Below are 26,019 nucleotides of genomic sequence, written 5' to 3'. Positions count from 1 at the left end.
TTCCTTGTTCCTCAATTTTTTGGAATAATTTCTGCAGTACAGGAATAAGCTCTTCCTTGAAGGTTTGATAGAATTCTGGTGTGAGGCCATCTGGACTAGGGCATTTTTTGTTTGGAAGATTTTTTATTGTTTCTTTAATCTCAGTGCTTGAAATTGGTCTGTTCAGGAGCTCTATTTTTTCCTGGCTAAGTTAGGGAGAGGGTGTGATTCCATTCCCTTCACATTTTCAAATTTCTGGGCATAGAGTTTCTGGTAGTATTCAGAGATGATCTTTTGTATATCTGTGGCATCAGTTGTTACTTCCCCTTTATCATTTCTGAATGAGGTTGCTAGAGATTTTACTTTTCTATTTCTAGTTAGTGTGGCCAAAAGTTTATCTATTTCATTTATTTTTTCAAAAAACCAACGCCTTGTTTCATTAATATTTGAATATTTCTTTTGTTTTCATTTTCATTGATCTCTGATTTAATTTTGAAGATTTTTTTTTTCTTCTACTGGGTTTAGGCTTAGATTGTTCTTCTTTTTCCAATTCCATAAGATGGCTTGTGAGTTTGGTAATGCACTCTCTTTCTGTTTTTCAAATGTAGGCATCTAAAGCAATAAATTTTCCTCTCAATACTGCTTTTACAATATCCCATACATTTTGGTAGCTTGTGCCATCATTGTTCTTATGGTCAAGGAAGTTAGTGATTTCCTGTTCTATTTTTTCCTGCATCCATCTGTCATTCAACAGAACATCATTTAATTTTCATCCCTTTGTGTGGAGTTGAATGTTTTTTTGGAGTTGAGCTCCACCTTTAGTGCCTTGTGGTCTGAGAAGATCAGTATATAATGATGAAGGGATCATATCAACAGAGGTAGTAAATAATTACATATTTACAATACTAAAAAATGATGATCAGTATATAATGATGAAGGGATCATATCAACAGAGGTATTATAATGCTAACTAAGGGTGGACATGAATTTTGTGTGCAAATAATGATAGTTGTAACTGTAAATTGCAAATGAACTTTATACATACCCTGTATATATGCACCTAACATAGGAGTGTCCAAGTTCACATAAAAATCTTAGACTTAAGGAAAGAAATAAATAGCAACATTATAATACTTGAGACTTCAACACTCTACTGACAGAACTGGATAATTTTTTGAGGCAGAATATCAACATCTAAAATTTTTTCACAAAGAACATACCTTTATATCTGTTGAGTTTAACATGGGAACAACATTGCCTATGTGTGGAATATGCTCTGAATACAGATTTGTGTTGACATCTTGTATGAATTCATTCGTGTTGATCAACATTCTAAGTAGTAACAATGCATACCTTAGTAATATTCCATTTATTTTTTCCACAGATTTCAGGAAACCTTACTGTGCCTTGGATTACAGCATGTACTAGAAAAAGAGCAGTAAGTAATCTTTTACTTAAAGTAGAACATGGTTTTCTTTTGTGTTGTTAATAGACATGTTATTGAGAAAATTCTGATTTTTCATTAGTTGGAAAAATTGAACCTTGAAAAGACAACGTTGTCTTAAGGGACCTTTTTGTGAGATAATAGTATACACACACTTATACATATGTATATATATATTAATATATGTAATGTTAAATAAAATACAGTAATGAGCACACTATTTTTTAATGTTATCATAATAAAACATCAGTAAAATCACTTTTTCTCAAAGAATCTAATTCAACGAATCTGTGTAGAACTTATAAATATGCTTTTCACTTGCATCACAGGAGATCTTTCTGTAACACATCCATAAATAGGAAACTACAACAATTTTAACCATAAAACAGTTATTATTAGCCTGTAGGAAAGACAACTAAGGTTACCACATAATGTATAGATTTGGGGATGAATAAAACTGAAGCTAGAGCTATTTAATATTATGGATATTGTCTAGATTTCACTCTCTCTTCTCTTCTTCACAAAGCAGAACTATTAACCCTGGAAATAATATACGAGGCCACCAAAAGGGTGCTCTGAAAAATGCGAAGAAACAGTCAACTGCATAAGGACCCCATGACTTAGAGGAAATACAGGGTATTTTGTTCCACACTTAGCAGTATAAAGCTACTCAAGCAAGGAAACTCACTATCCTCAATCTAGCAACAGAAGGCAGTTTGTGTAGATTCATTCTTACCCCTACTGGAGCAAGAATCTCACAAACATCATGAAACAAGCCTGACAACACCAGCAAGGAAAGTCATTTGAATGCTTTGCTAACAGTACACTATCAGGGGGAGTATTTCCTTCCTTTCTGGTCCTGAAACTTTTCTCCATCAGCTTGAGTCACCAGGTACCAATGTCAAGAAAAATGCTGCCAGACAGAGCAACTTTGCCTGGGAACCCTCTTTGGTCCTCTTTGAGGTACAAAAAGTCCTTTTGCCTCTTCAGATGGCATGAACAATGACCAGTGTAAACATTAGTGTCACAAGACTAATTAAGCAGATGATGTTCACACCATGAAAGGTTTTGGAAATATAATTATTATTGGAATCATAACTCAGAAGAATTGGCCAATATCTGTATGCTAAACAAAAGTGGGTAATTGCCTGAAAAAATAAAAATAGTTAAATTAGGTAATGTCCTCTTAAGTTAATGGCCTCCTATGATAATGGCTAAAATATCTAGAAAACAACTGAAAATTACCCTTCATAGGAAATACCAGGAAAATCATAACTTGAACGATAAAAGATAATCAGCTGGTAAAAACACTGACATGAATCAGCTGATATAATTATTTTATAAAGATTTTAGGGCACTCATTTTAAAAATGCTTTAACAAAGAATTTGTAAATTATCTAAAAATGAACGAACAATATAGAAAATCTCAGGTAAGCAATAGAAGTTATCAAATAGACTCAAATAAGAATTATGGAATAAAATAATTTAATCACTAAAATTAAAACAAAAACAAATTCCTAGGTGGCTCAATATTAGAGTGGAGATTAAAAAGGATAGAGTGTGTGAACCTAAGGACATATTAGTAGAATTTGAAATATTTGAACAACAGAAAGAAAATAAAATGGAAAATAAAGAACAGAGACTTAGTGTCCTATTGGCCAACAACAGAAGCTCCAATATTTGTGTAATTGGAATCCCACAAGAACATGAGAGAGTGGGGACTAAAACATATACAAAGAAATAATGGCTATACTCTCCCCAAATTTGTAATAAAACTACCTAACCCACAGATTCAAGTAGTTCAATGAACCCCAAATAAAAGAAATTCAAAGAAATCCACACCTGGGCACCTCATCACTAAACTTCTGAAAACTAAATACACAGAAAATAATCTCTGTATCAGCTACAGACAAATGATACATTACCTATAGGAGAACACCAATTAAAATGACAGTGGACTTCTCTAAAAACTTAGAGGTAAGAAAGAAGTCACAATATGTTTTAAATGTTGAAAAAGATCTGTCAACTGATAATTCTTTATCTGCATAACTATCCTTCAGGAATGAAGGATAAATAAAATTATTCTTTTTTATTTTAGCAATACCACATTTAAAAAATTTTTGTAGTGCTACAATTAGTCTTCAAATTGGATGGTATAATTCTTCTAATTAAAGATATTCTTGGACACACAAAAAAAGAAAAACTGAAATGATTTGTTGATAGCTAAACTACCCAAATAAAATCACTAGTTAAATGTCTTCAAAGGGAAACAAAATAATAGAGAAAAAGAAACTTGGAATACCAGGAAGGAAGAGCAATATAAAAAAGGAGAAGTATGGATATCTTACTCATCGTGAATTTCCTACACCATATTTGATCATGGAAACAAAAGCTATAGCACCATCTAGGACTCAAGTCAATGGCACATAGAATAGAAGTATAAGTTGTGAAAATACAGGCACGTAAACAGAAATAATTTTACCACCCTTTACTTGAAGTGGTAAAATATTGATACTAGTACACTACAAGTCAGTAAAGACAATATACATCATCCAATTACAAAACAACCACTTTGAAAACTATGCTAAGTAGTACACTAAAAAACAACAAAAATAAATCAAGATGAAATCTAGAAATAATATTCAGATAACCTCCAAAAAGGCAATGAAAGAGAAACACAGAAAACAGAAAACAATGAATGACACATAAGGCCTAATATGTCAATAATTACCTTAAATATAGATGTTCTAAATACATCAAGTAAAATTTATGAATAGAAAAAATATACCACCCAAATATTAATTTTAAAAACCAGGAGTTAGTGGCTATATTAATATCAGATAAAATAGACTTTAAAACAAAAAAAAATTAGTATAAACAAAGACACATTATATGATGTGAAATGAGTGAACCACTAGGAAGGCATAGCAGTCCTGCATGTGTATATATCAAGCAACTAGGAGCCTGCAAATACATGAACCAAAAGCGTATAGGGAAGAAGGGAGAAATATACAAATCTACAATTATATGTGTTAACTTTGACATCCTTTTCATTGAAACTGATAGAATACTAGATGGAATATAAAGAATAAGAGACTAGAATAATACAATCAAGCAGGAACAAAACAACATATATATTTTAGAACTCTTCACCAAATAAGAAAATGATATATATTTTAAGAACCTAGGGAACATTACCAAGATAGACCTTATACAGAACTGTAAAATAAACCTAAATGAATTTAAAATATCAAAATCATAAAAAGTGTGTACACTGTTCATAATGGAATCACTGGAAATCATCTAAATATGGGGGAAAGATGGACTACTGGAAGCAGCCTCTTACAGAAGCTCCTGTCCAGAGGGAAGGATAACGTCCAGAAAGTACTCAATTATGCTGAAGACTGGGAGCCAAGTCGAGAGACAAATGAGATAACTGCAGGCCACCTCTCCTGAGGCAAGCAGTGACTCCAAGAAAGCAATCTTCAGCTAAGACTTCACCGGAGTCATTGATCCAACAAGATCAGAGAAGAACCAGCTGAATACAAGACAGAGCCACCTAACCCAACCATACCAAGCAGGTTTCCTCAGCCTCAGACTCTAAGACTGTACAGGTCCTTTGCAAAGCTAAAGGGGAAAAAGCTGCAGTCATCAGTCCCAGATCCTTAACAAAGGGCTGGTTAAACACAACTCCAAGAACTCCCAATCTGATTTCACCTGGCCTGACCACCTAGCCTACAGTGAAAAGCAATAATGAGGCAGAATCAGCAAAAAAACTCTGATAACATGAATAATCAGAGTTCATCAACTCCCCCAAGAAACAATAAAGCAGACACAGCATAAGATCCCATTCACAAACAAATTGCTGAGATGTCAGAAATCGAGTTCATAGTTTGGATAGCAAATAAGATCAACAGAATGGAGGAAATGATGGAATTAGAATTCAAAGCAGAAATTCAAAGATGTCTCAAGAATTAACGAATTTAAATACAAAACGACCAAAGATTTTGACACATTGAAGCAAGATTTTGATCTCTCAAAGATCTAAAAATTACTGTACCATCTCTTAGTACAGAATAGAGCAGGCAGAAGAAATGATGTCTGACATTGAAGACAAAGCTTTTGAATGCTCCCAAATGCTCAAAGAGGAAAAAAAGTGTAGAACAAAAATGGAGCATTCTCTCAGAGAGCTCTGGGATAATTCTAAGAGATCTAATATTCGCCTCATAGGAATACCTGAAAGTGATGAGGTGGCTGTGAAGGATACAGATGCTTTGCTTCATGAAATAATTAAAGAGAACTTTCCAGACATGCCAAGAGATTCTAAAATTCAGACAGCAGACAGTTTTAGTACACCGGCATGACTCAACCCAAATAAAAATTCTCATAGACACATTATAATTAACTTCGCTAAAGTTAATATGAAGGAGAAAATTCTGCAAGCTGGAAGAAGTAAGAAAACCAAAACATACAAGAAGAAGAACATTAGAATGACTGCAGATCTCTATGCTGAACACTTTCAAGCCAGAAGAGGGTAGTCATCAACCTTTAATCTCCTTAAACAAAATAATTTTCAACCCAGGATCCTGTATCCAGCTAAACTGTTTCATCTATGATGTAGAAATTAAATATTTTAATGACATTCACATGTTGAAGAAATTTGCCATAACTAAACCAGCTCTTCAGGAAATTCTCAGACCTATCCTCCATAATGAGCAACACAATCCTCCACCACCGAGGTAAACACACTCAGAAATGTTTGATCAAATTCTGACTTCCATAGTGGTGAAATGATTAAAAATGTCCACTGGAATTTCAAAAAATTTGACACCCAAAACTCAATCTGGCTTATCGTTACTCTCAATTAATGTGAATTTCTTAAATTGCCCACTAAAGAGACACAGATTGTCTGACTGGATACAAAAACTCAGGCCAGAGATCTGCTGCATTCAAAAATTTCACCTTACCTTAAAAGATAAACACAGACTCAGGGTGAAGGGATGGTCATCTATAATTCAGGCAAATGGAAATCAGAAATAAGCAGGTGTTGTAAGTTTATTCACAGATACAATAGGCTTTAAACCAATTAAAATAAGAAAAGATAATGATGGCCACATCTTATTTGTTAAGGGAAACACTCAACATGGTGGGATTTCAATTACCAACATTTACCTACCCAACCAGAATGTGCCTCAATTTGTAAGAGAAACTCTAACTGACATGAGGAACTTGATTTCCCCCAGCACCATAATTGTTGGAGACTTTAACACTCCTCTGACAGTGTTGGATAGATCTTCGAAAAAGAAGCTAAGCAAAGAAATTCTAGAACTAAACTTAACCATTAAACATTAACATCTAATAGACATCTACTGAACATTTCATCCTAATAAAAATAAATACACATTCCTCTCATCAGCCCAAGGAAAATCCTCCAAAATTGATGACATCTTAGGTCACAAGTCTAACCTCAGCAAATTCAAAAGAATATAAACTATTCCTTGTATTTTCTCAGAACATCACAGAATAAAAGTTGAACTCAGTAATAAAAGGAATAACCACATGCATACAAAAACATGGAAACTAAATAACCTCATGCCAAATGATATCTGGGTCATAGACGAGATTAAGAAGGAAATTACCAAAATTTTGAAACAAAATGATAATGAAGACATGAACTATCAGAACCTCTGGGATACAACAAAGGCAGTCCTAAGAGGGAAATTTATAGCACTGCAAGTCTTCCTCAAGAGAATGGAAATAGAGGACATTAACAACTTAATGGGACATCTCAAGCAACTGGAAAAGTAGGAACTTTCCAACTCCAAACACAGCAGAAGAAAAGAAATAAATAAAATTAAACAGAACTAAATGAAATTGAAAACAAAAGAATAATACAACAGATCAACCAATCAAAGAGTTGGTTTTTTGAAGAGGTCAATAAAATAGATAAACCTTTGGCTAACCTAACCAGAAGTAGAAGAGTAAACTCTCTAATTTCATCAATCAGAAATGATAAAGGCCAAATAACAACAGACTCCACAGAAATTCAACAAATCCTTAATGAATACTACATAAAACTCTACTCTCAGAAGTATTAAAATGTGAAGGAAATAGAGCAATACTTGGAAAGATGCCACTCTCCTAGACTTAGCCAGAAAGAAGTGGAAATGTTGAGCAAGCCTATAACAAGCTCTGAAATCGCATCAACTATTAGAAATCTTTCCAAAAATAAAAGCTCGGGACCAGATGGCTTCACATCAGAATGCTACCAAACCTTTAAAGAGGAACTAGTGCCTATATTACTTAATCTTTTCTAAAACATAGAAAAAGAAGGAACACTACCCAACACATTCTATGAAGCAAATATCACCCTGATACCCAAACCAAGAAAAGACCCCCAAAGAAAAGAAAATTATAGACCAATATCTCTAATGAATATTGATGTAAAAGTATTCAATAAGATCATAGCAAACAGAATCCAACAATACATCAAACAAGTTATGCACCACAGCCATATGGGGTTCATCCCAGGGTCCCAAGAATGGCTCAATATACATAAATCCATAAATATAATACACCACATAAACAAATTGAAAAACAAAGACCATATGGTTCTCTCAATTGATGCAGAAAAAGCTTTTGACAATATCCAGCATCCTTTCTTGATGAGAATGCTTAAGAAAATAGGTATAGAAGAAACATTTCTTAAATTAATAGAGGCCATCTATAGCAAGCCCATAGCCAATATCATAGCAAATGGAGTAAAATTGAAATCATTTCCACTCAGATCAGGAACCAGGCAAGGATGTCCACTGTCTCCACTGCTTTTTAACATTGTAATGGAAGTCTTAGCCACCGCAATCAGGCAAAAAAAGACAATGAAGGGGATCCAAGCAGGACCAGAGGATATCAAACTGTCACTCTTCACAGACCATATGATAATATATCTGGAAAATCCCAGGGAATCAACTACAAAACTCCTAGAAGTGATCAAGGAATATCACTAGTTATGTCTCAGGATACAAAATTAACACTCATAAATCTGTAGCCTTTATATACACCAACAATAGTCAAGGGGAAAAAACAATCAAGGACTCTATTCCCTTTACAATAATCCCAAAGAAAATGAAATATCTGGGAGTGTATCTAACTAAGGATGTGAAAGATCTCTATAAAGAGAACTATGAAACTCTGAGAAAAGAAATAGCTGAAGATGTTAACAAATGGAAAAATATACCATGCTCATGGCTGGGAAGAATCAACATTGTTAAAATGTCTATACTACCTAAAGCAATCTACAGATATAAAGCAATCCCTATTAAAGCACCTCTATCATACTTAAAAACCTGGAAAAATTAGTATTTCATTTTATATGGAAACAGAAAAAACTTTGAATAGCCTAGACATTACTCAGAAATAAAAACAAATCGTGAGGAATCACAATTCCAGACTTCAGACTATACTATTAATTGATAGTAGTCAAAACAGCATGGTACTGCGCAAAAATAGAGAAGTAGATGTATGGAACAGAATTGAAGACCAAGAGGTGAACCCAGACACTTATCATCATTAGATTTTTTTATAAGCTAATTAAAAATATAAATTGGGGGAAAGATTCCCTATTCAATAAATGGTGCTGGATGAATTGGCTGGCAACTTGTAGAAGACTGAATGTGGACCCACACCTTTCTCCTGTAACAAAAATTGACTCTTACTGGTTAAAGGACTTAAACTTAATACATGAAACTATAAATATTCTTAGAGATTGCAGGGGAAACACTTGAAAAAATTGCCCTGGGAGTATACTTTATGAGGAAGACACCCTGGGCAATTGAAGCATCATCAAAAATACATTACTGGGATCTGATCAAATTAAAAAGGTTCTGCACTACCAAGAACACACTAAGTAAAGCAAATAGCCCTCAGAATGGGAGAGAATTTTTGCACGTTATGCTACCCACAAAGGTCTAATAACCAGAATCCACTGAGAACTCAGTTTTACTACTAAGCAAAAAACAAGTGATCCCATTTCATTGTGGGGAAATTACATGAACAGAAGCTTCTCTGAAGGAGACAGGCGCATAGCCTACAGACACATGAAAAAATGCCCATCATCTTTAATCATCAGAAAAATGCAAACCAAAACTACTCTGAAATACCCTCTAACTCCAGTAACAGTAGCTCACATCACTAAATCTCAAAACAACAGATGTTGGCGTGGATGTGGAGAAAAGGGAACACTTCTGCAAGGCTGGTGGGAATGCAAGCTGGTACGTTCCTTTTGGAAGGAAGTTTGGGGAACACTCAGGGATCTAAATGTATACCTGCCATTTGATCCTGCAATTCCTCTTCTAGGTGTATATCTAAAGGACCAAAAATCATTTGGCAATAAAGGTATTTGCACCAAATTGTTCATTGCAGCTCAATTCATAATTTCCAAGTCATGGAAGAAGCCCAAGCTCTCATCGACCCATGAATGGATTAATAAATTGTGGTATATGTATACCATGGAATACTATGCAGCAGTAAAAAAATGGAGACTACCATCTTTATGTTTACATGGATGGAGCTGGAAAATATTCTTATTAAAGTATCTCAGGAATGGAAAAAAGAAGTATCCAATGTACTCAGTACTACTGTGAAACCGATTTATAATCACTCACACTTGCATATGAAAAACGAAATACAACTATAGCCTAGGATGAAGGAGGAAAGGGGAGTGAGAAAGGAGGGGATGAGGTGGGAGGGATAGTAGGGGATAGTAGTAGGACCACACCTATGGAGCACATTGCAAGTACAAGTTGGATCTATCATGTGTAGAACACAACTGCCCTAATGCTACACTTGGGTAAATGAGGTGAAATCTATGTTTATTAGTATGATGTAAGCACTGCAATTTTTACAAATAATCAACACATTACAAAAGGTATAAAAGTATTTATTATCTATGTACAAAAGACTTAATAAAAACAATAAAAGTAATAAAAATAAGTATGACAAGTTTAAAGAAAGAAATCATCTAAATACATGGAAATTATTATTATTTTTTTTGAGACAGTCTCTTTTTATCGCCCCCAGTAGAGTGCTGTAGCATCACAGCTCACAGCAACCTCCAACTGCTGGGCTTAGGCGATTCTTTTGCCTCAGCCTTCTGAGTAGCTGGGACTACAGGTGCCCACTACAATTCCAAGATATTTTTTGTTGCAGTTTGGTCAGGGCCAGGTTCGTACCCGCCACCCTTGATATATGGGGCTTGTGCTCTACCCACTGAGCCACAGGCACCACCCTAAATGGAAATTTAAAAACATACTCTAAGTAATCCGTGGATCAAGGAGGAAGTCTCAAAAATTATGTGGAACTGTATGAAAATGAGAATACAGTACATCAAACTTGCAGGATATAACTAAAGTGGTGCTGAAAAGGAATTTTTTAACACCACGTGCTTACATTGGAAATGAGAAAAAGACTCAAATTAATCAAATGAGTGTAAAATAGACCTAAAGCAAAGAAATAATCTTATGAGAGCAGAAACCAAAGTAATTAAAAATAAGTTGAAGGAATTGTTAAAATTAACTCTAATACTTACATGATCAATACATCTTATATACACAGACACTTATTTCAATCTCCTCTCTTCTCTAGCTTTTAACCCCAGTCCTACTTTTCATCACCCATGACTTTTCTCCATCTGTTTCTATAACACAAATGATCTGTGATCATTGCTCTAGGGTTAATCTGGCACTTCTCTCTCTAATGCTCTTTATTTCATTTTTCTTAAATAACTTTCCCTAAAAACATATTACGCTGAAATGCAGTCTGAAAATGAGATTGTGGAGTCATGTTAGCTTCCATATATTTATTCAACTGAAATATGGATTAGAGTGTCTACTATTGCACTGTCTAATACAGTTTCCACTAGCACCTGTGGCTAGGCTATTGGCCACCTCAAATGTGGCTAGTGCAAATGGGGATTTAATTTTCATATTTAATTTAATTGTTTTGAATTAGAATATAAAACCTAGTGCATGGAGTTACACCTCTGGTCAAGACAGAGTAATAAAGACTGGGTTTATGATACCACCTGGAGCAACAACAAAACTGAAGTAAATATATAAAATAGCAGTTTTCAAAACACTGGATATAGGACAACTGCATTAAATATCTGTGGCTGCATATCAAATTACCACAATCTTAGCAGCTTAAAATAACACACATTTATGTTTATCTCACAATTTATGTGGGTCAAGAGTCCAGGTATGGCATGAGACCCTCTATTTTAGGGTGTCATGAGGATGCAGACAAGGTGTTAGCTATGACAACTCAAATAGAAAGGCTTAGTGAGTATGAATACGGTTCTAAATTTCTGGAAGAAGTAATTTTCTTGTGACTGTAGGACTATAAGACTGAGGACCCAGCTTTTTACTGGCTATTAGCCAGAGGTTGCCTTTTTGTGCTAGAAGAGGTTGACTACAGCTCAAGAGGCCAATTATCAGTTTCTAGGCAATGCTCATAGTTTCTACATACTTCCCACAGTTTATTATCATGTGGACTATAAAAACATGACCACTTACTATATCAAGGTATCAGGGAGAGTCTCTAATGTGAGTATGCTAGCAAACAAAAGTTTTTGATAAAGTAACAACCACAAGAGTGACATCCCATTATTTTTGCCATATTCTGTTGGTTAGAAGCAAGTCGCAGGTCCCATCTCCAATCATTTGGAAGGGATATAAAAAGTAATTAAATATAAAAGTAATGAAAGCATCTTATATGGATTATGGGGGTGCTACCTTAAAGACCCTTAATAACATGAAATTAATGGCAGTGACTAAATTAATGGCTAAACTTTACTGGCACATATTACTGCCTTGAGAAAGTTACAGAATTTTGTGCATGGAGGAGGACCTCAAGTTGCTTTGAAACTTGCATTGAAAGGATGGTGCTAAGAATCCAGGGAACATAAAAGGGCTACAGCATGCAGTAAAGATACTGGATAAACAAGAACTGTACAGAGGGAGAACTCAGAAGATCTGAAGAATGCTACCCTTGAATTTTCCACTGACTACTAAGTACTCACATGTTTAGGAAGATAAGTCCTTAAAAGGAACCATCCATAAAGATTAGAAAGTTGAGAAAAGTATAGGTGTTTATATGGGCCTGCAATAATGTCTGTCCCCACTAGCCAAACTGAATGACCTGATAACTCATTGATTTTTTTTGGTTTTATTTTGTTTTGTTTTTTGTAGGGCCACATTATGGCCCTCGGTAGAGTGCCGTGGCATCACACAGCTCACAGCAACCTCCAACTCCTGGGCTTAAGCGATTCTCTTGCCTCAGCCTCCCGAGTAGCTGGGGCTACAGGCACCCGCCACAACGCCCAGCTATTTCTGGTTGCAGTTCAGCAGGGGCCGGGTTTGAACCCGCCACCCTCGGTATATGGGGCCGGCGCCTTACCAACTGAGCCACAGGTGCAGCCCAGCTCATTGAATTTTGTGTACCACACACATAAAGTCAATTCTAGACTACTGTTCTATTCTGCAAAAAGCAATTCCAGAAAAGATTAATCATATTCCAAGTAACCTATGCCAATGCCATATTGGCATTCCTAACACAAAGATCAATATTTATTTTCAGGAATATAAAAAATGTATAACAATAAAGTAAAATGTGCATATGTGTTATCCAGACCCCCCCAAAAAAAGCTAGAATGCGAAAAAGCAAGAAAATATGAACTATGATGAGGAGAAAAATCAATGACCTGCATAAAATCCAGAATTGACACATGTTAGATTATTTTAGTAGAATATTAAAATAGTTATTATGGCTGTATTTCACATGTTTCAAAAGTTAAGTGGATAAAACAAAAAGATTAGTGGAAACATAGAAGATGTAATAATACCCAAATAGAATGGAAGAAAAAGTATCCAATGTACTCACCCCTACTATGAAACCAATTTATAGCTTTCACGTGAAAGCTATAACCCAATTATAGCCCAAGAAGATGGGGAAAGGGGTGAAGGAGGGGAGGGGAGGTGGAAGGATGCATGGAGGGACGTGATCTGTGGGACCACACCTACAGTGCATCTTACAAGGGTACCTATGAAATTTACTAAATGTAGAATATAAATGTCTTAACATAATAACTAAGAAAATGTAATGAATTCTATGTTAACCAGATGAAAATATTTCAAATTGTATATAAAACCAGCACATTGTACCCAATTGCATTAATGTACACAGCTATGATTTAATACAAAAATAAATTAGTGGAAACATAGAAGATGTAATAATACCCAAATAGAATTTTTAGAGATGAACACTACAGTGTCTGTGGGGAACAACACACTGGGTGGGATTAATTGAAGAGTAGGAATTATAAATGAAAATATTACTGAATTTGAAGACATGACATAGAAAGTATCCAAAATGAAACAGAAGAAAATATAACTTTAAGAAAAACCATTAGTCAGCTGTTGAACAACTTTAAGCATCCCATCAAATGCATAGTTAAAGTCCCTGAAAATGTTGGTGGGAGGACAGAAATATATTAGAATAAAAATGTGTGAAAATATTCCAAATTTGGTAAAATGTATAAGCACACATGTTCAAAAAGCTCAATGAAGCCCAAGTACAGGAATCACATGTAATACTACACAAAGGCACATACTAATCAAATTGTTCAATACAAACGATAAAGCAGTAAATTAAAACCAGCCCAAGGAGGAAAAATGCATTACAAATAGTGAAATTAAGATAAGTACAGCATAATTTTTCTCATCAAATACAAATGAAAAAATAGTGGAAAAACATCTTTAAAGTATTGGGAAAAAAAAAGTCAACCATAATATTATACCTAACTCTAAAATATTAATATTATTCACAACTGACAATGAAATAAAGACTTTTATGTATACACCAACTAAAATAATATATCTGCAGTATATTGGCTTCCTTCATGCAAAAGGAGTATGGCACTAAGTAGAAATCTGTATGTATATAAAGAAACAAAGATCACTGCAAATGTTAATGATATAGGTAAATGTATAAAAATTTTCTATTATTTATATATAAAATAATCAAATATTTAATGATAATATCATTTATAGCATAAGTAAAAGTAAAATATAAGACAATAATAGCAGAAAAACTTAGAGGACAGAAAAAATAAATCTATAAAAGTTCTCAAAGTATACATAAAATACATATCATGTGAAGGTAAGATAGAATAAGTAAAAGTTATTTTCTATAAATCATAAAGTAGTGGTTCTCATTTAGAAGCTATTTTACCACCTATGGGACATTTAGTAATGTCTGGACCCTTTTTTTATATCTCAACTGGGGAAGAGATGCTACTGGTATCTAGTGGCAGAAGCCAGAGGTGCTGCTAAACATCCTGCAATGCAGAGCCCAGACTCCCGTGGCTAAGAATTCCCGAGCACCAAATGTCAATAATACTGCTATTGAAAAACCCTGCCTACTCTAAAGCAACCAGCACAACAAAACGAATATTATACCTAATATGCTAAAAGGGCAGATGAAGTGGAATGATAAAAAATATTCCATAATTGCTTCCTAAAAAGCAGGAAAAGGGGTAGGGAAGAACAAAAAAAGAGAAAATAAAAATAGAAAACTCATTTATTAGCAAAATAAAAAAAAATCAAGTCAATAATCACATTAAATATAAATATTCCAATCATCCCAATTAAAAGTTACAGACAGATTGCATAATAATATTCAAGACCCAACTACAGTTACATGTTAATGAGGATATGTTCTGACAAATAAAGATGATCATTTCTTATTGATTAAGAAGTTAATTCATCAAAAGGACAGATGTAAACATTTATGCACCTAGTAACTGAGCTTCAAAATATACACAGCCAAAACTGATAGGACTGCAAGGAAAAATAAACAAATACACAAATATGGTCAGAGATTTTGATACACTTGTCTCAAAAATTGATAAAAAAAGTAAACAGAAAGACAGAAGATGTAAATGACACTGTTAAGCAATTTGAACTAATTGTAGAACTCTCTGTTCACAAGAACATGTCATAAAATATTTTCAAGTACACATATTACATTTTCTAAATGATACCTAATTGTGGGCTATATAACATGTCTGAATAAATTTCAAAGTATTTATGTCATAAAAAATATATTCTGAGATTATCAAGAAAGTAAATTAGATCAATAACAAAAAGCTCTCCAAATAAAACCCCAAATATTTAGAAGATAAATAGCACACATATAAGTAACTTGTGGGTCAAGGAAGAAATCAAATGGGGAATGAGAATGTATTTTTAATTAAATAGAAAACAGCATTTTTTAGGATGCAACTTAAGAAGTATTTAGGGATAAATTTACAACATTAAATGTTTATATTATTTGTTAGAAAGTAAGAATTCACCAAAATTTGTCAAATTAATTACTTGAAATTTCATAACAACCCAATATAAGCAAAAACATAAAGTATCAGTCAGAGTGGTAATCAACAAAAGAGAAAATAAAAACCTAATACAGCAAATAATTAAAATCATAACATGATTTTTTAATAAAAATGTATGAAATTGACAAACCAAATTGATTAGGAAAAAAAGTGAAAGGACACAAATTACCAATAACAGAAATGAGTGATTTGGCATCCATATGGTTTCTACAAATATTAAAGTAAAAAGTGAATTATATGAGCAGCCCTATTAAAATGAACTCAACAATTTTGATGAAATGGAACAACTAAACAAGCTCCTTAGAAGAAATAGATAATGCAATAGCCTTATATCAATTAAATAAATCAAAGTTAAAAAAAAAAAAAGAAATACATTCCCACAAAGAAAATATTTACTGGTAGTTCTACAAAATATTTAAGGAAAACATACTAGCAATTTTATAAAAATTACAGAAAGTTACAGAGAAAGAATGTTTACAGCAGATTCAATGATACCAGCAGTATACTGATACCCAAATCACCCACATCAGACAAAGATATTATGAGAGAACAACAGAACATTATATCTCATGAACATAGGATGAAAAATTCTAAGTAAAAACTGAGCAAGTCAAATCCAGTGGAGTTTATCCTAGATAAAAATGATTGATTTAACATTAAAAAAATATAATTCATAATACTGGAAAATAAAAAGGAAAAACATAATTATTTCAATATACACAGAAAGAACATTTGACAAAATTCAATGTATTTTCTGGGTATTTTGAAAACTAGTAATAGAAGGAAACTTTCTCCAGTGATGAGTACAAATACACATTTGATAGTTAAATTCTCTTCCTGAATTGATTTCTTTATTATTATGTAAGAACTTTTTTTTACAACTTTTGGCTTAAAGTGTTTTCTGTATGATATAAGTATAGCTATTCCTGTTTTCTGGGTTTTTTGTTTGTTTTTTGTAAATTTCAGATTGTTATAAGGTTGCATATGATTTAGATACATAGTATGCCTTTATGTGTCAGAGTTATAAATGTGTCCTTGTTCCAGAAAGTGTACAATATACACATGCAATGGGTGGGAATTTGGGTGGGAATTTACCCATCCCGTACCCCTTCAACTTAAATTTCATTGATCTTATAGGTATTGAGAAACTAGTTCCAATTTAGTATTGAGTACATAAAGTGTTTGTTTTCTCATTCTTTTGATGCTACACTTAGGAGAATCCTCCAATTCCATGCAAGTTGTTATGAAATATAATAGGTCATAATCTTTTTATGGTTGAGTAGGATTCCATGATATACATATACCACATTTTATTAAACCATATATGAATTGGTGGCCACTTGGGTTGTTTCCACAACCTTCTGATTGTGAATTGCAATGTTATGAAAATTTAGATGCAAGTGTTTTTGTTTTATTTTAATAACATGTCTTTTTTGGGGGAAAAGGACAAATCCCTAGAAGAGGGGTTGTAGGATCAAATGGTAGGTCTACTCTTAGCTCTTTGAAGGGTCTCCATACTACTTTCAAAAGATGCTGTACTAATTTGGAGTTCCATCAGTGGTGTGTGAGTGTTTCTTTCTCTGCATCTATTATTTTTGGGCTTTATGATGTGAGCCATTCTCACTAGGCTTAGATGGGATCACATTGTGGTTTTAATTTATGTTTATAGATGATTAGAAATGATAAATATTTTTTCATTTATTAGTTGGCCATTAATCTATCTTCATAAGAGAAGTTTCTGTTCATGTCTCTTGGACACTTTTCAATGGTTTTGTGTGATTTTTTTCTTGTTGATTTGCTTGAATTAATTGTAGATTCTGGTTATTAGACTTTTGCTAGATGTGTAGCATAAAAACATCTTCTACTATTCCGTAGGCCATCTATTGGCTTTGAGGATTGTGTTCTTCACTGTGCAAAACTTCTTAACTTGATCAGATCCCATTTATTTGTTTTCATTCTTGTCAATGTGGTCTTCTTCATAAACTCTTTCCCTAGGCTGCTAACTTCAAAGGTTTTCCCCACACTTTCTTGTGCCATTTTTATAGTTTCATATCTTTGATTTAAATCTTTTATCCATCATGATCTAACTTTTGTGATTGGTGGGAATTTCTGGTCCTTCATCAGTCTTTTACATCTGGCTATCCAGTTCTCCCAGAACTATTTAACGAGTAGGGATTCTTAACTCCAGTATATTTTTCATTTGATTTGTCAAAGATCATGACCACATAGTGATAGTTTCATGTCTAGATTCTCTCTTCTGTTCCAATGGTCTGTGTCTCTATTTTTAAGCCAAGACCATACTGTTTTGTTCATTATAGTGTTGTAGTATAGCCTGAAGTCAGGTAAAGTGATACCTCCAGATTTGTTTATTTTGTAGGAATATATTGGCTATTTTGAGTCTCCTCTGGTTCCATACAAAGCATTTTCATAACGTTGATTCTGCCAATCCATGAGCACAATATGTTTTCCCATCCGGTAACATCCTTTGCAGTTTCCTTACTCATTGTCCCATAGATTTCTCTATAGAAATCCCTCACCTTCTTTGTTAAATATATTCCAAGGTATTTCATTTTCATTGATTTTAATGTGAATGGAATTGTGTCTTTGCTCTGATTCTCAGCTTGACTGTTGCTGACATTTATGAAAGCTCCTGATATGTGTTTGTAGATTTTATATCCTGAGACTTTGCTGTATTCTTTTATCACTTGCAGGAGTCTCTTGGATGAGTTCTTTTAATTTTCTAGGTATAGGATAATGTTTGGTGAAGGTGGTAATTTGACTTCATCTGTTCTTATTTGATAGCCTTTATGTATTTTTGTTGTCTGATTGCTCTGTCTAGGACTTTTAGAGCTGTGTTAAATAGTAGAGGCAACAGGTAACATTCTTGTTGCTTTCCAGTTTTAAGCAGGAATGTTTTCCATTTTTCTCCTTTCACTATGATATTGGCTGTGGGTTTTTCATATATGGCTTCTAGCAATTTAAGGAATATCTCTCTATGCCAATTTTCTCAAGTGTTCTTGTCCTGAAGAGGTGGTGAATTTTCTCAAATGCTTTTTCTGCATTTATTGAGAGGATTATATCATCTTGTTTTTACTTCTGTTTATGTGGGGAATTAAATTTTTAGATTTGCATATGTTGGACCAGCTTTGCATCTCTCAGATGAAGCCTACTGGGTTAGGATGACTTTTTTTATATGAAGTTGAATTATGTTTGCTAAGATTTTATTGAGTATTTTTACATCTATATTCATTAGAGAGACTGGTCTGTAGTTTTCTTGTTTTGTCTTGTCTTGTCTTTGACATCAGGGCGATTTTTGCATTGAAGGAGTTGGAGAGGGTTGTTTCTTTCTTGATGCTATTGAATAGATTCTGCAATTTAATACAAGCTTTTCTTTGAAGGTTTGAAAGAATTCTGGCGTGAAAGCATATGGTCTAAGACTTTTTGTGGGAACATTTTTGCTGTTGTTTCAATTTTGATACTTGATATTTCTTCCTGATTGAGTCTAGTAATGCAGTGTGATTCCAGGAATTTGTCCATTTCGTCTACATTTTCAAACTTATGGGCATAGAGATTTTTACAGTAATCAGTGATGATATGTTGAATTATGTGGTATCTGTTGTTATTTTTCCCTTTATTGTTTGTCATTGAGCTTATGAGAGACCTTTCTATTTTGTTTCTGGTTAATCTAGCCAAAGGCTTATCAATATTGTATATATTTTCAAATAATCAACTTTTTCTTCATTAACTCTCAGTGTGCTTCTTTTCTCAGTTTCAGTTAGTTATAATCTGATCTTGGTTATTTCTTTAATTCTGCTGGATTTTGATTGATTTTATCTTCTTTTACCAGTTCCTTGATATGATTTTTTAGATGGTTGATTCATGATATTTCAGATGTCTGGACGTTGGCATTTTAGACAGTTAGTTTCTCCTGTAAAGAACTTCTTCAGTACTATCCCAAAGGTTTGGATGGTTTGTGACCTCATTTTCATTTCGTTCAAGGAATCTGTTGATTTCTAGTCTTTATTTCCTCCTGGACTCAGCTATTATGGAGCAATAAGTTGTGTACTTTCAAAAACTTTGTGTGGGGATGAATTTTTCTATTGGAATTGATTTCTAGTTCTATTCCACTGTGGTCTGTAAAGATACATGGTATAATTTATATTTATGTAAATTTATTGAGGCTTGTTTTGTGACCTAAGATATATAATTAATCTTGAAGAATGTTCCATAAGCTGATGAGAAGATTGCATATTTGGTAATCTTGGGGTAGAATGTTCTGTAGATGTCTGCTGAGCCCAATGTTTCTAGAGTCAAATGTAAATCCAAAATTTTTCTGTTTAATTTCTGCTTGGAGGATATGTCCAGTTCTGTCAGTGGTATGTTGAAGTCCTCAGTTATTATGATGTTCTTGTTCATCATTTTATTTATATCAAGCAGAATTTTATTAAGAAAACTGGGAGCACCTAAGTTGACTACAATAATATTTAAGATTCATCTGTCTTCTGGTTGAATTGTTTCCTTGACCAATGTATAATGACCATCTTTGTTTTTCTTTATTTTTGCTGCTTTAATGTCAAAGGTATTTGCAATGAGAATTACAATGACCACTTTCTTTTGGTTTCCATTAAATGTAATATTGTTTTCCAACCTTTCACCCAAGTCTGGTTGTGTCCTTGTGGGTTAGATGCATTTCCTTAGGACATCAGATAATTGGCTTGCATTTATTTATCCAATCAACCAGCCTATGTCTCTTCAGAGGGTAGTTCAGGTATTCATGTTTATTGAGAGAGTTGATAAGTGCAGTGGATTTCTGTTCAACCTATCATGTGAGACTCTGTTGCTTTGCTTTATCACTTGGGCCATTATCGTATGTAGGTGTTGACCTTTAGTTTCTGGATAGTTTTATACTGGTGAAAATTTATTGTGCTGGTCTGTGTATAGAGAAGTTCTAAGTACTTCCACAGGGCAAATCTAGTTGAGGCAAAATTTCCAGAGAGCTGACTTGTCAGGAAAAGATTTGATTCTCTATCACATATGAAGCTTAATTTTCCAGGCTACCAAGTCCTATCAGTTATTCTACTTAAGAAGATTGAAGAAAGAGACCTACTCCCTTCTGGATTATAGTGTTTCAGCTGAGAAGTTATTTGTTAACTTGATGGATTTACTCATTTTGGCCAGATTTTGCTTACAATAACCTGCTTGAAGAATTTTCTCTTTCGTTTTGACTTAGGCCGGGTTAATTTCAATGTGTCTAGGAGAGGCTCAATTTGAATTCAGTCTTCCTGGAATTGAATATACATCTAATGTCTGAATGTCTGTGTCTATGGTGGAGTTTGGAATTTTGTTAATGAGAATGTCTTCAACTAAAACTTCCATGCTTTTGGACTCTCTTCTTCTCCCTTATGGATACCTATAATCTGTAGGTTTGTACATTTTGCATAGTCCAGTATCTCTCTATAGATTGCTCTGTTTTTGTTCTCTTCTTTTTTTTTTCTTTTTTTTACCTATTTGAATGGCTAGATTAGCTCAAAGCCTTGTCTTTAAGTTCTGAGATTTCTCATCATAGTTTATACTGTTGTGTTTTGAAATTCCCTGAATGCTTCTTTCAATTCTTTAAGCTCCATTACATCCTTCCTAATTTTGTCCAGATATTTGGTGACTTTGTCTTTAACTACATTAATATCTGAAGACATTTTTTGTCCTTCTTTTTGATGGTTTTCAACTTTCTCTTCAATTATATTCATCTTATTTACCATCCACATTCTGAATTCCATTTCTGTCATTTCAAAGATTTCTTTATGTTTGGAATTTTCTTCTGTTTATCCATTGTATTCCCTTGGAGTTGTTCTGTTCTGAGTTTTCATGTTGTCAGGGTTCTTTTGCTTGTTCTTCCTCATGTGTATTCTCTTTTTTATTATCTTTAAGCTAAAGGGTTAAGATGCCCCTTAGTTGGAGTTATTTTTGTTTTGTTAAATAGGGAAAGATCACTAGATGGCATTCTCATTAGTGGTAACAGCAGCTGCTAAATGTGCATTTCCATCACTGAGCCTAGCTGGCTCCAGTGTTCAATAACCTGTCAGCTCAGAATTAAAGTAGGGTCTTCCAGCTCTTCTCTGGTAGCAGAAGCTCTAGGGTGAGGCTCTGTGGGCCAGGTGAAGCACTGAAACTTGGGGGTGGTGTCATATGCCTGAGCGGGATGTTGAGATCTCATGAGTCCCTGAGATGAAGCCTCTGGGGGTTGGCTTGTGTGGGCACCAAGATTCAGTGAATCAAGGAGGGCCCAGAAGCTGGAAGGAGGTCTGTGGAGGGGCCGTGGTTACTCTGATCTATTTGACAAAACAAGGGGGCTGATTCAGAGGTGGAAACCCTTTTCTGGAGGGCAGAGTTCAAGCCAGACTCTGAAAACTGAACTGTTGGTCTTCCTACACCTCTGGGAAGCTGTATCAGGATGAGCTAATGAGACAACCAGTAGCCCAGGGTTATGGGATACTCCACACCCCTTCTGTGTCCTGCTGAAGTGGAGCAGTAGTCTATTATTTCCCCAGTGAATAGCAGCCCTCTGGTCCCCACCTCTGCCTGTTTCCTTGCCCAGATTCACCTAAAGTTCATAAGGGTGGCCCTTGGGTTCAGGTCCCTATCTGTGGCTTAGAGAAGGAGTGAGTTGATATGGTCCTTCCATAGCTCATCATAGGCTCTCATGATGCATTTGGCAGTTTGGGATGGCCCTAGCTGCTGTATATTTCCCTTCACAGCTTTTTTTCAAGTGGGTAGCTTCACACAAAAATTCAGGTCAGGTCCTAGGCCAACCAATCTGAGGGGTGTGAAGATCTCTGAGAATTCCCCATATGGAGTCTCTTGTTCTGTGCTAGTAAACTCTCTATCACCTGTTCCCTTTGTTATTTCCATTTGTTTTATATTTTCCATTTCTGGTGTCCCATGCTGTCTCTGTTCCTTCACAGAGCTTTTTCTTCATTGAGTAAATTGAATGGTGGCTGCTGCCTGTGTTTCTCCCTACTTTTCCTGAGAGAAGGTGACTACTTGCTGATTCTAATCTCCCATTTTTTCCTATTCCCTACTATCTTTTTGTTTCCTTTGGTGTGAAATGTCTTTTTTCCTTATTTAACTTTCAATTTACACAAGTCTTTAAAAGAGAAGTGAGTTTCTTGAGGGTACTATATAGCTGGGTAATACAGTTTGGTCAAACAAGACCAAAACAATGAGATCTATAAAACACATGCAATTAATTCTAAAGGGACACATGATTCCAGTACAATAATAGTTGGGGACTTCAACATTATCAAAGAAAAATTCCAATAATTGTGGACATTTCCTGTGTATATTTTCATTACACTTACAGCATTGGTCAGATCATTTAAACAGAAAATCCACACAAAAAGCATTGTATTTAAATTGCACCAAAGATAAAATGGACATAACAGACATTTACAGAACATTTCACCCAACAGCTACAGAATATGCATTTTTTCACTAGCACATGGAACATTCTTTAGAATTTACCATATATTAAGACAAGGTGTTCAAGTATCAAAAATTATTTTAAAAAATTGAAATGAGGCATTGGTTCCAATGTGGTGGATCAGAGACATCCCTCACCAGCTGCTCTCAGTAAGGTTAGAGTGAGCAGAATCCATCCACCTCTTACTGCATTGTCCCTCCCAGAAACATCATTTTGAGGGCACATTGAGATACCAAGGAACCTCAGGAGCAAAGGAAGTCAGGAGAGGAGGAAAACTAGCACAGAAAGTGGGTGTGGGGGTATCTAGCATCCCAGAGGCAAAACCTGCACAAGGAATCCCCGAGAGATCAAGCCCACAGGATAGTTTCCCCCACAGCAACCCATGGTGGTAAAGTGGGAACTGGAATGAACTCTGGGATCATCTCTCCTTTGGGCAAGGAGAGTGGGGAAGGGGGGAAGTAAGCAGGATCTGAGATCCCCCTTGTCTCTTAGGTGTGTTCAGAAACCAGTTCTTTGCAAAGGGCTGGAGAGAGGGAAGGCATTCTACCACTTTTTGAAGTTGGGAGCACGCTGGAACCACGTTGAGTGGGTCTGCACCAACAACCAAACTTTAATGGTGCTAGATAGATGGGTTTAGACACTTAGACTGCTTGGTGGGAGGCAAGCAGATGGGGCACCACCATTGTCAAAAACCCCAGGGTCTCAGTGCATAATTAGCTCTGACTCTACCTATGTGGGCAGATACTCTTGGGCTGACTCCTGCAGAGACATGGGCAAGTTGGACAGATCTCACCAAATGCACAGGTCTCTAAGTGGCCTTGAGGAACTGTTTGGAGTGTCAAGGTATTTCTTTCACATAATCTGGCATAAGCTTCAGGTCCCCAACACTGTGGGGATAGAACCTAGTGAGTCAGATTAAAATCAGATTAAAACCAAATTAAAAACCCAGATTAAAATCAAATAAAGAAGGAAAATAAGCCAGGTCTCCACAGCAGCTAGCTACTAACTTCCTGCTCCCACCACATGCAGCCCAAGAAACATCTTTTATTTTCCATTTCTTACCCCCAGAATGCCACCTGGTTTCCAGGCAATACATCACATGTGCATATATATGTGTGTATACATATACATATATACACACATATATGTACACATTCTTTTCATAGTGCTACCTGGTGTCCAAGCAACATATTGCTATATATATATATATATATATGAGATATATACATATATATGAGATATATATATGTGTGAGATATATATATATATATAGAGAGAGAGAGAGAGAGATTTAAAAAAGTGAAAGAAAAAATATGTGTGTATATATAAGTATGTGTGTATATTATATGTACACACATATTTTTTCTTTCACTTTTTTAAATATCAGAGTTATTGTCTTTGTTATACGATTTCCTGCCCCTTTCCTTCTTTTCTCTATTCTCTCTATTCTTTCTTTTTTGAGTGATTTATTTTCATTTTATTTTATTTTTTACATTTCTCAGAATTCTCTCATAAATCCCTCAGGTGAGGAAAAAAAATATATATATATATATAGTGGTCTGTTTTGTTATATTTTCTTCTGTATTTTATTGCTGTAACAGATCACTTCTCTGAGGCATCAGCTGGAGTGCCATGGCATTGGCCTGGCTCACAGATACCTCAAACACTGGGGCTAGTGCAGCCCTCTAACTTTGGCCTTCCAAGAGACCATAATAGCAAATTTGCTGGGACACATGGCTTATTTTCTTCTATATTTAGTGTAAGTGGAGTCTTGCTATTTTTCAGGCTGGTAAGGAGCTCCTGACCCAAGGGGAAAACAAGTCCTAGCTTTCAGGTTCCTGGGATAATGGATGTGGGCCACTAGGCCATGCTCAACACCATTAGTATTCCTGTTTTTTTCTATTCATCATTTGTTTCTCCTTTTTTTTTCACTTTCTTACCTTCTTTTCTCCCTTCTAGTTCTCTTCTCTTCTTTTCTTTTTGTCCCTGTACCAAAAGGTCACTCCACCATCCAAGAACAGAGAAAAGAAAAATTAAGGAGAAGGCAGAAACAAGAGAGAAAAGTAAGGGAAGTAAGTGCACAAGAAGTAAGCATACATGGGAAGGAACCAACAAAAATTTCTGGCCACATGGAAAACCAGAACAGATCAACCCCACCACCACCAAGAGATTACATGGCACCTACTACAGAGACATTTAACTTTAAGGACACTGTGGAACTGACAGAAAGCGAAGAGAATTTAAAGTAAAATGAATTCAAAAATTGACCCAAGAAATGAATGAAAGACACGATGAAATTATAAATGATATATCAGAACTGAAGGAATTGTAGGAGTCAGTCATGGAACTGTAAGAGGCTTCAAAAAGTATTATTAACAAATTAAACAATGGAGAAGAAAGAATCTCAGAGCTACAAGACAAGGCTCTTTAGCTAACTCAGGCATTTAAAGAGGCAGAAAAGAGAGTAAAAACAGAGCAATCTCTTAGAGAATTATGAGACTTCACAGAGCATAAAAACATATGAATAATATGTATTCCTAAAAAAGTAGAAGAGTTTCCCAAAGGTATGGAAGACCCAATGGATGATATCATGACTAAAAATTCACCAATCATCACCATTGATTCTGAGGCAATACTTTTAGATGGATATCAAATCACAGAGCATTACTT

At 34.8% G+C, this 26,019-nt stretch overlaps 1 protein-coding gene across 1 annotated transcript in view; it reads left to right on the top strand.

Annotated features, from left to right (window-relative positions):
- Positions 1–26,019, top strand: part of HDX (highly divergent homeobox) — a 317,694-nt gene that overhangs the window by 157,226 nt on the left and 134,449 nt on the right. The window contains exon 4 of the mRNA XM_053581081.1: positions 1,364–1,417. Coding sequence (XP_053437056.1) covers positions 1,364–1,417 — 54 coding nt within the window. The remainder of the gene's footprint in view (positions 1–1,363; positions 1,418–26,019) is intronic.

Source organism: Nycticebus coucang, chromosome X, assembly GCF_027406575.1.
Source record: "Nycticebus coucang isolate mNycCou1 chromosome X, mNycCou1.pri, whole genome shotgun sequence".
Lineage (NCBI taxonomy): Eukaryota > Metazoa > Chordata > Mammalia > Primates > Lorisidae > Nycticebus > Nycticebus coucang.
Note: the sequence above shows the minus strand (reverse complement) of the source record. Positions and strands in the feature narration are given on the sequence as shown.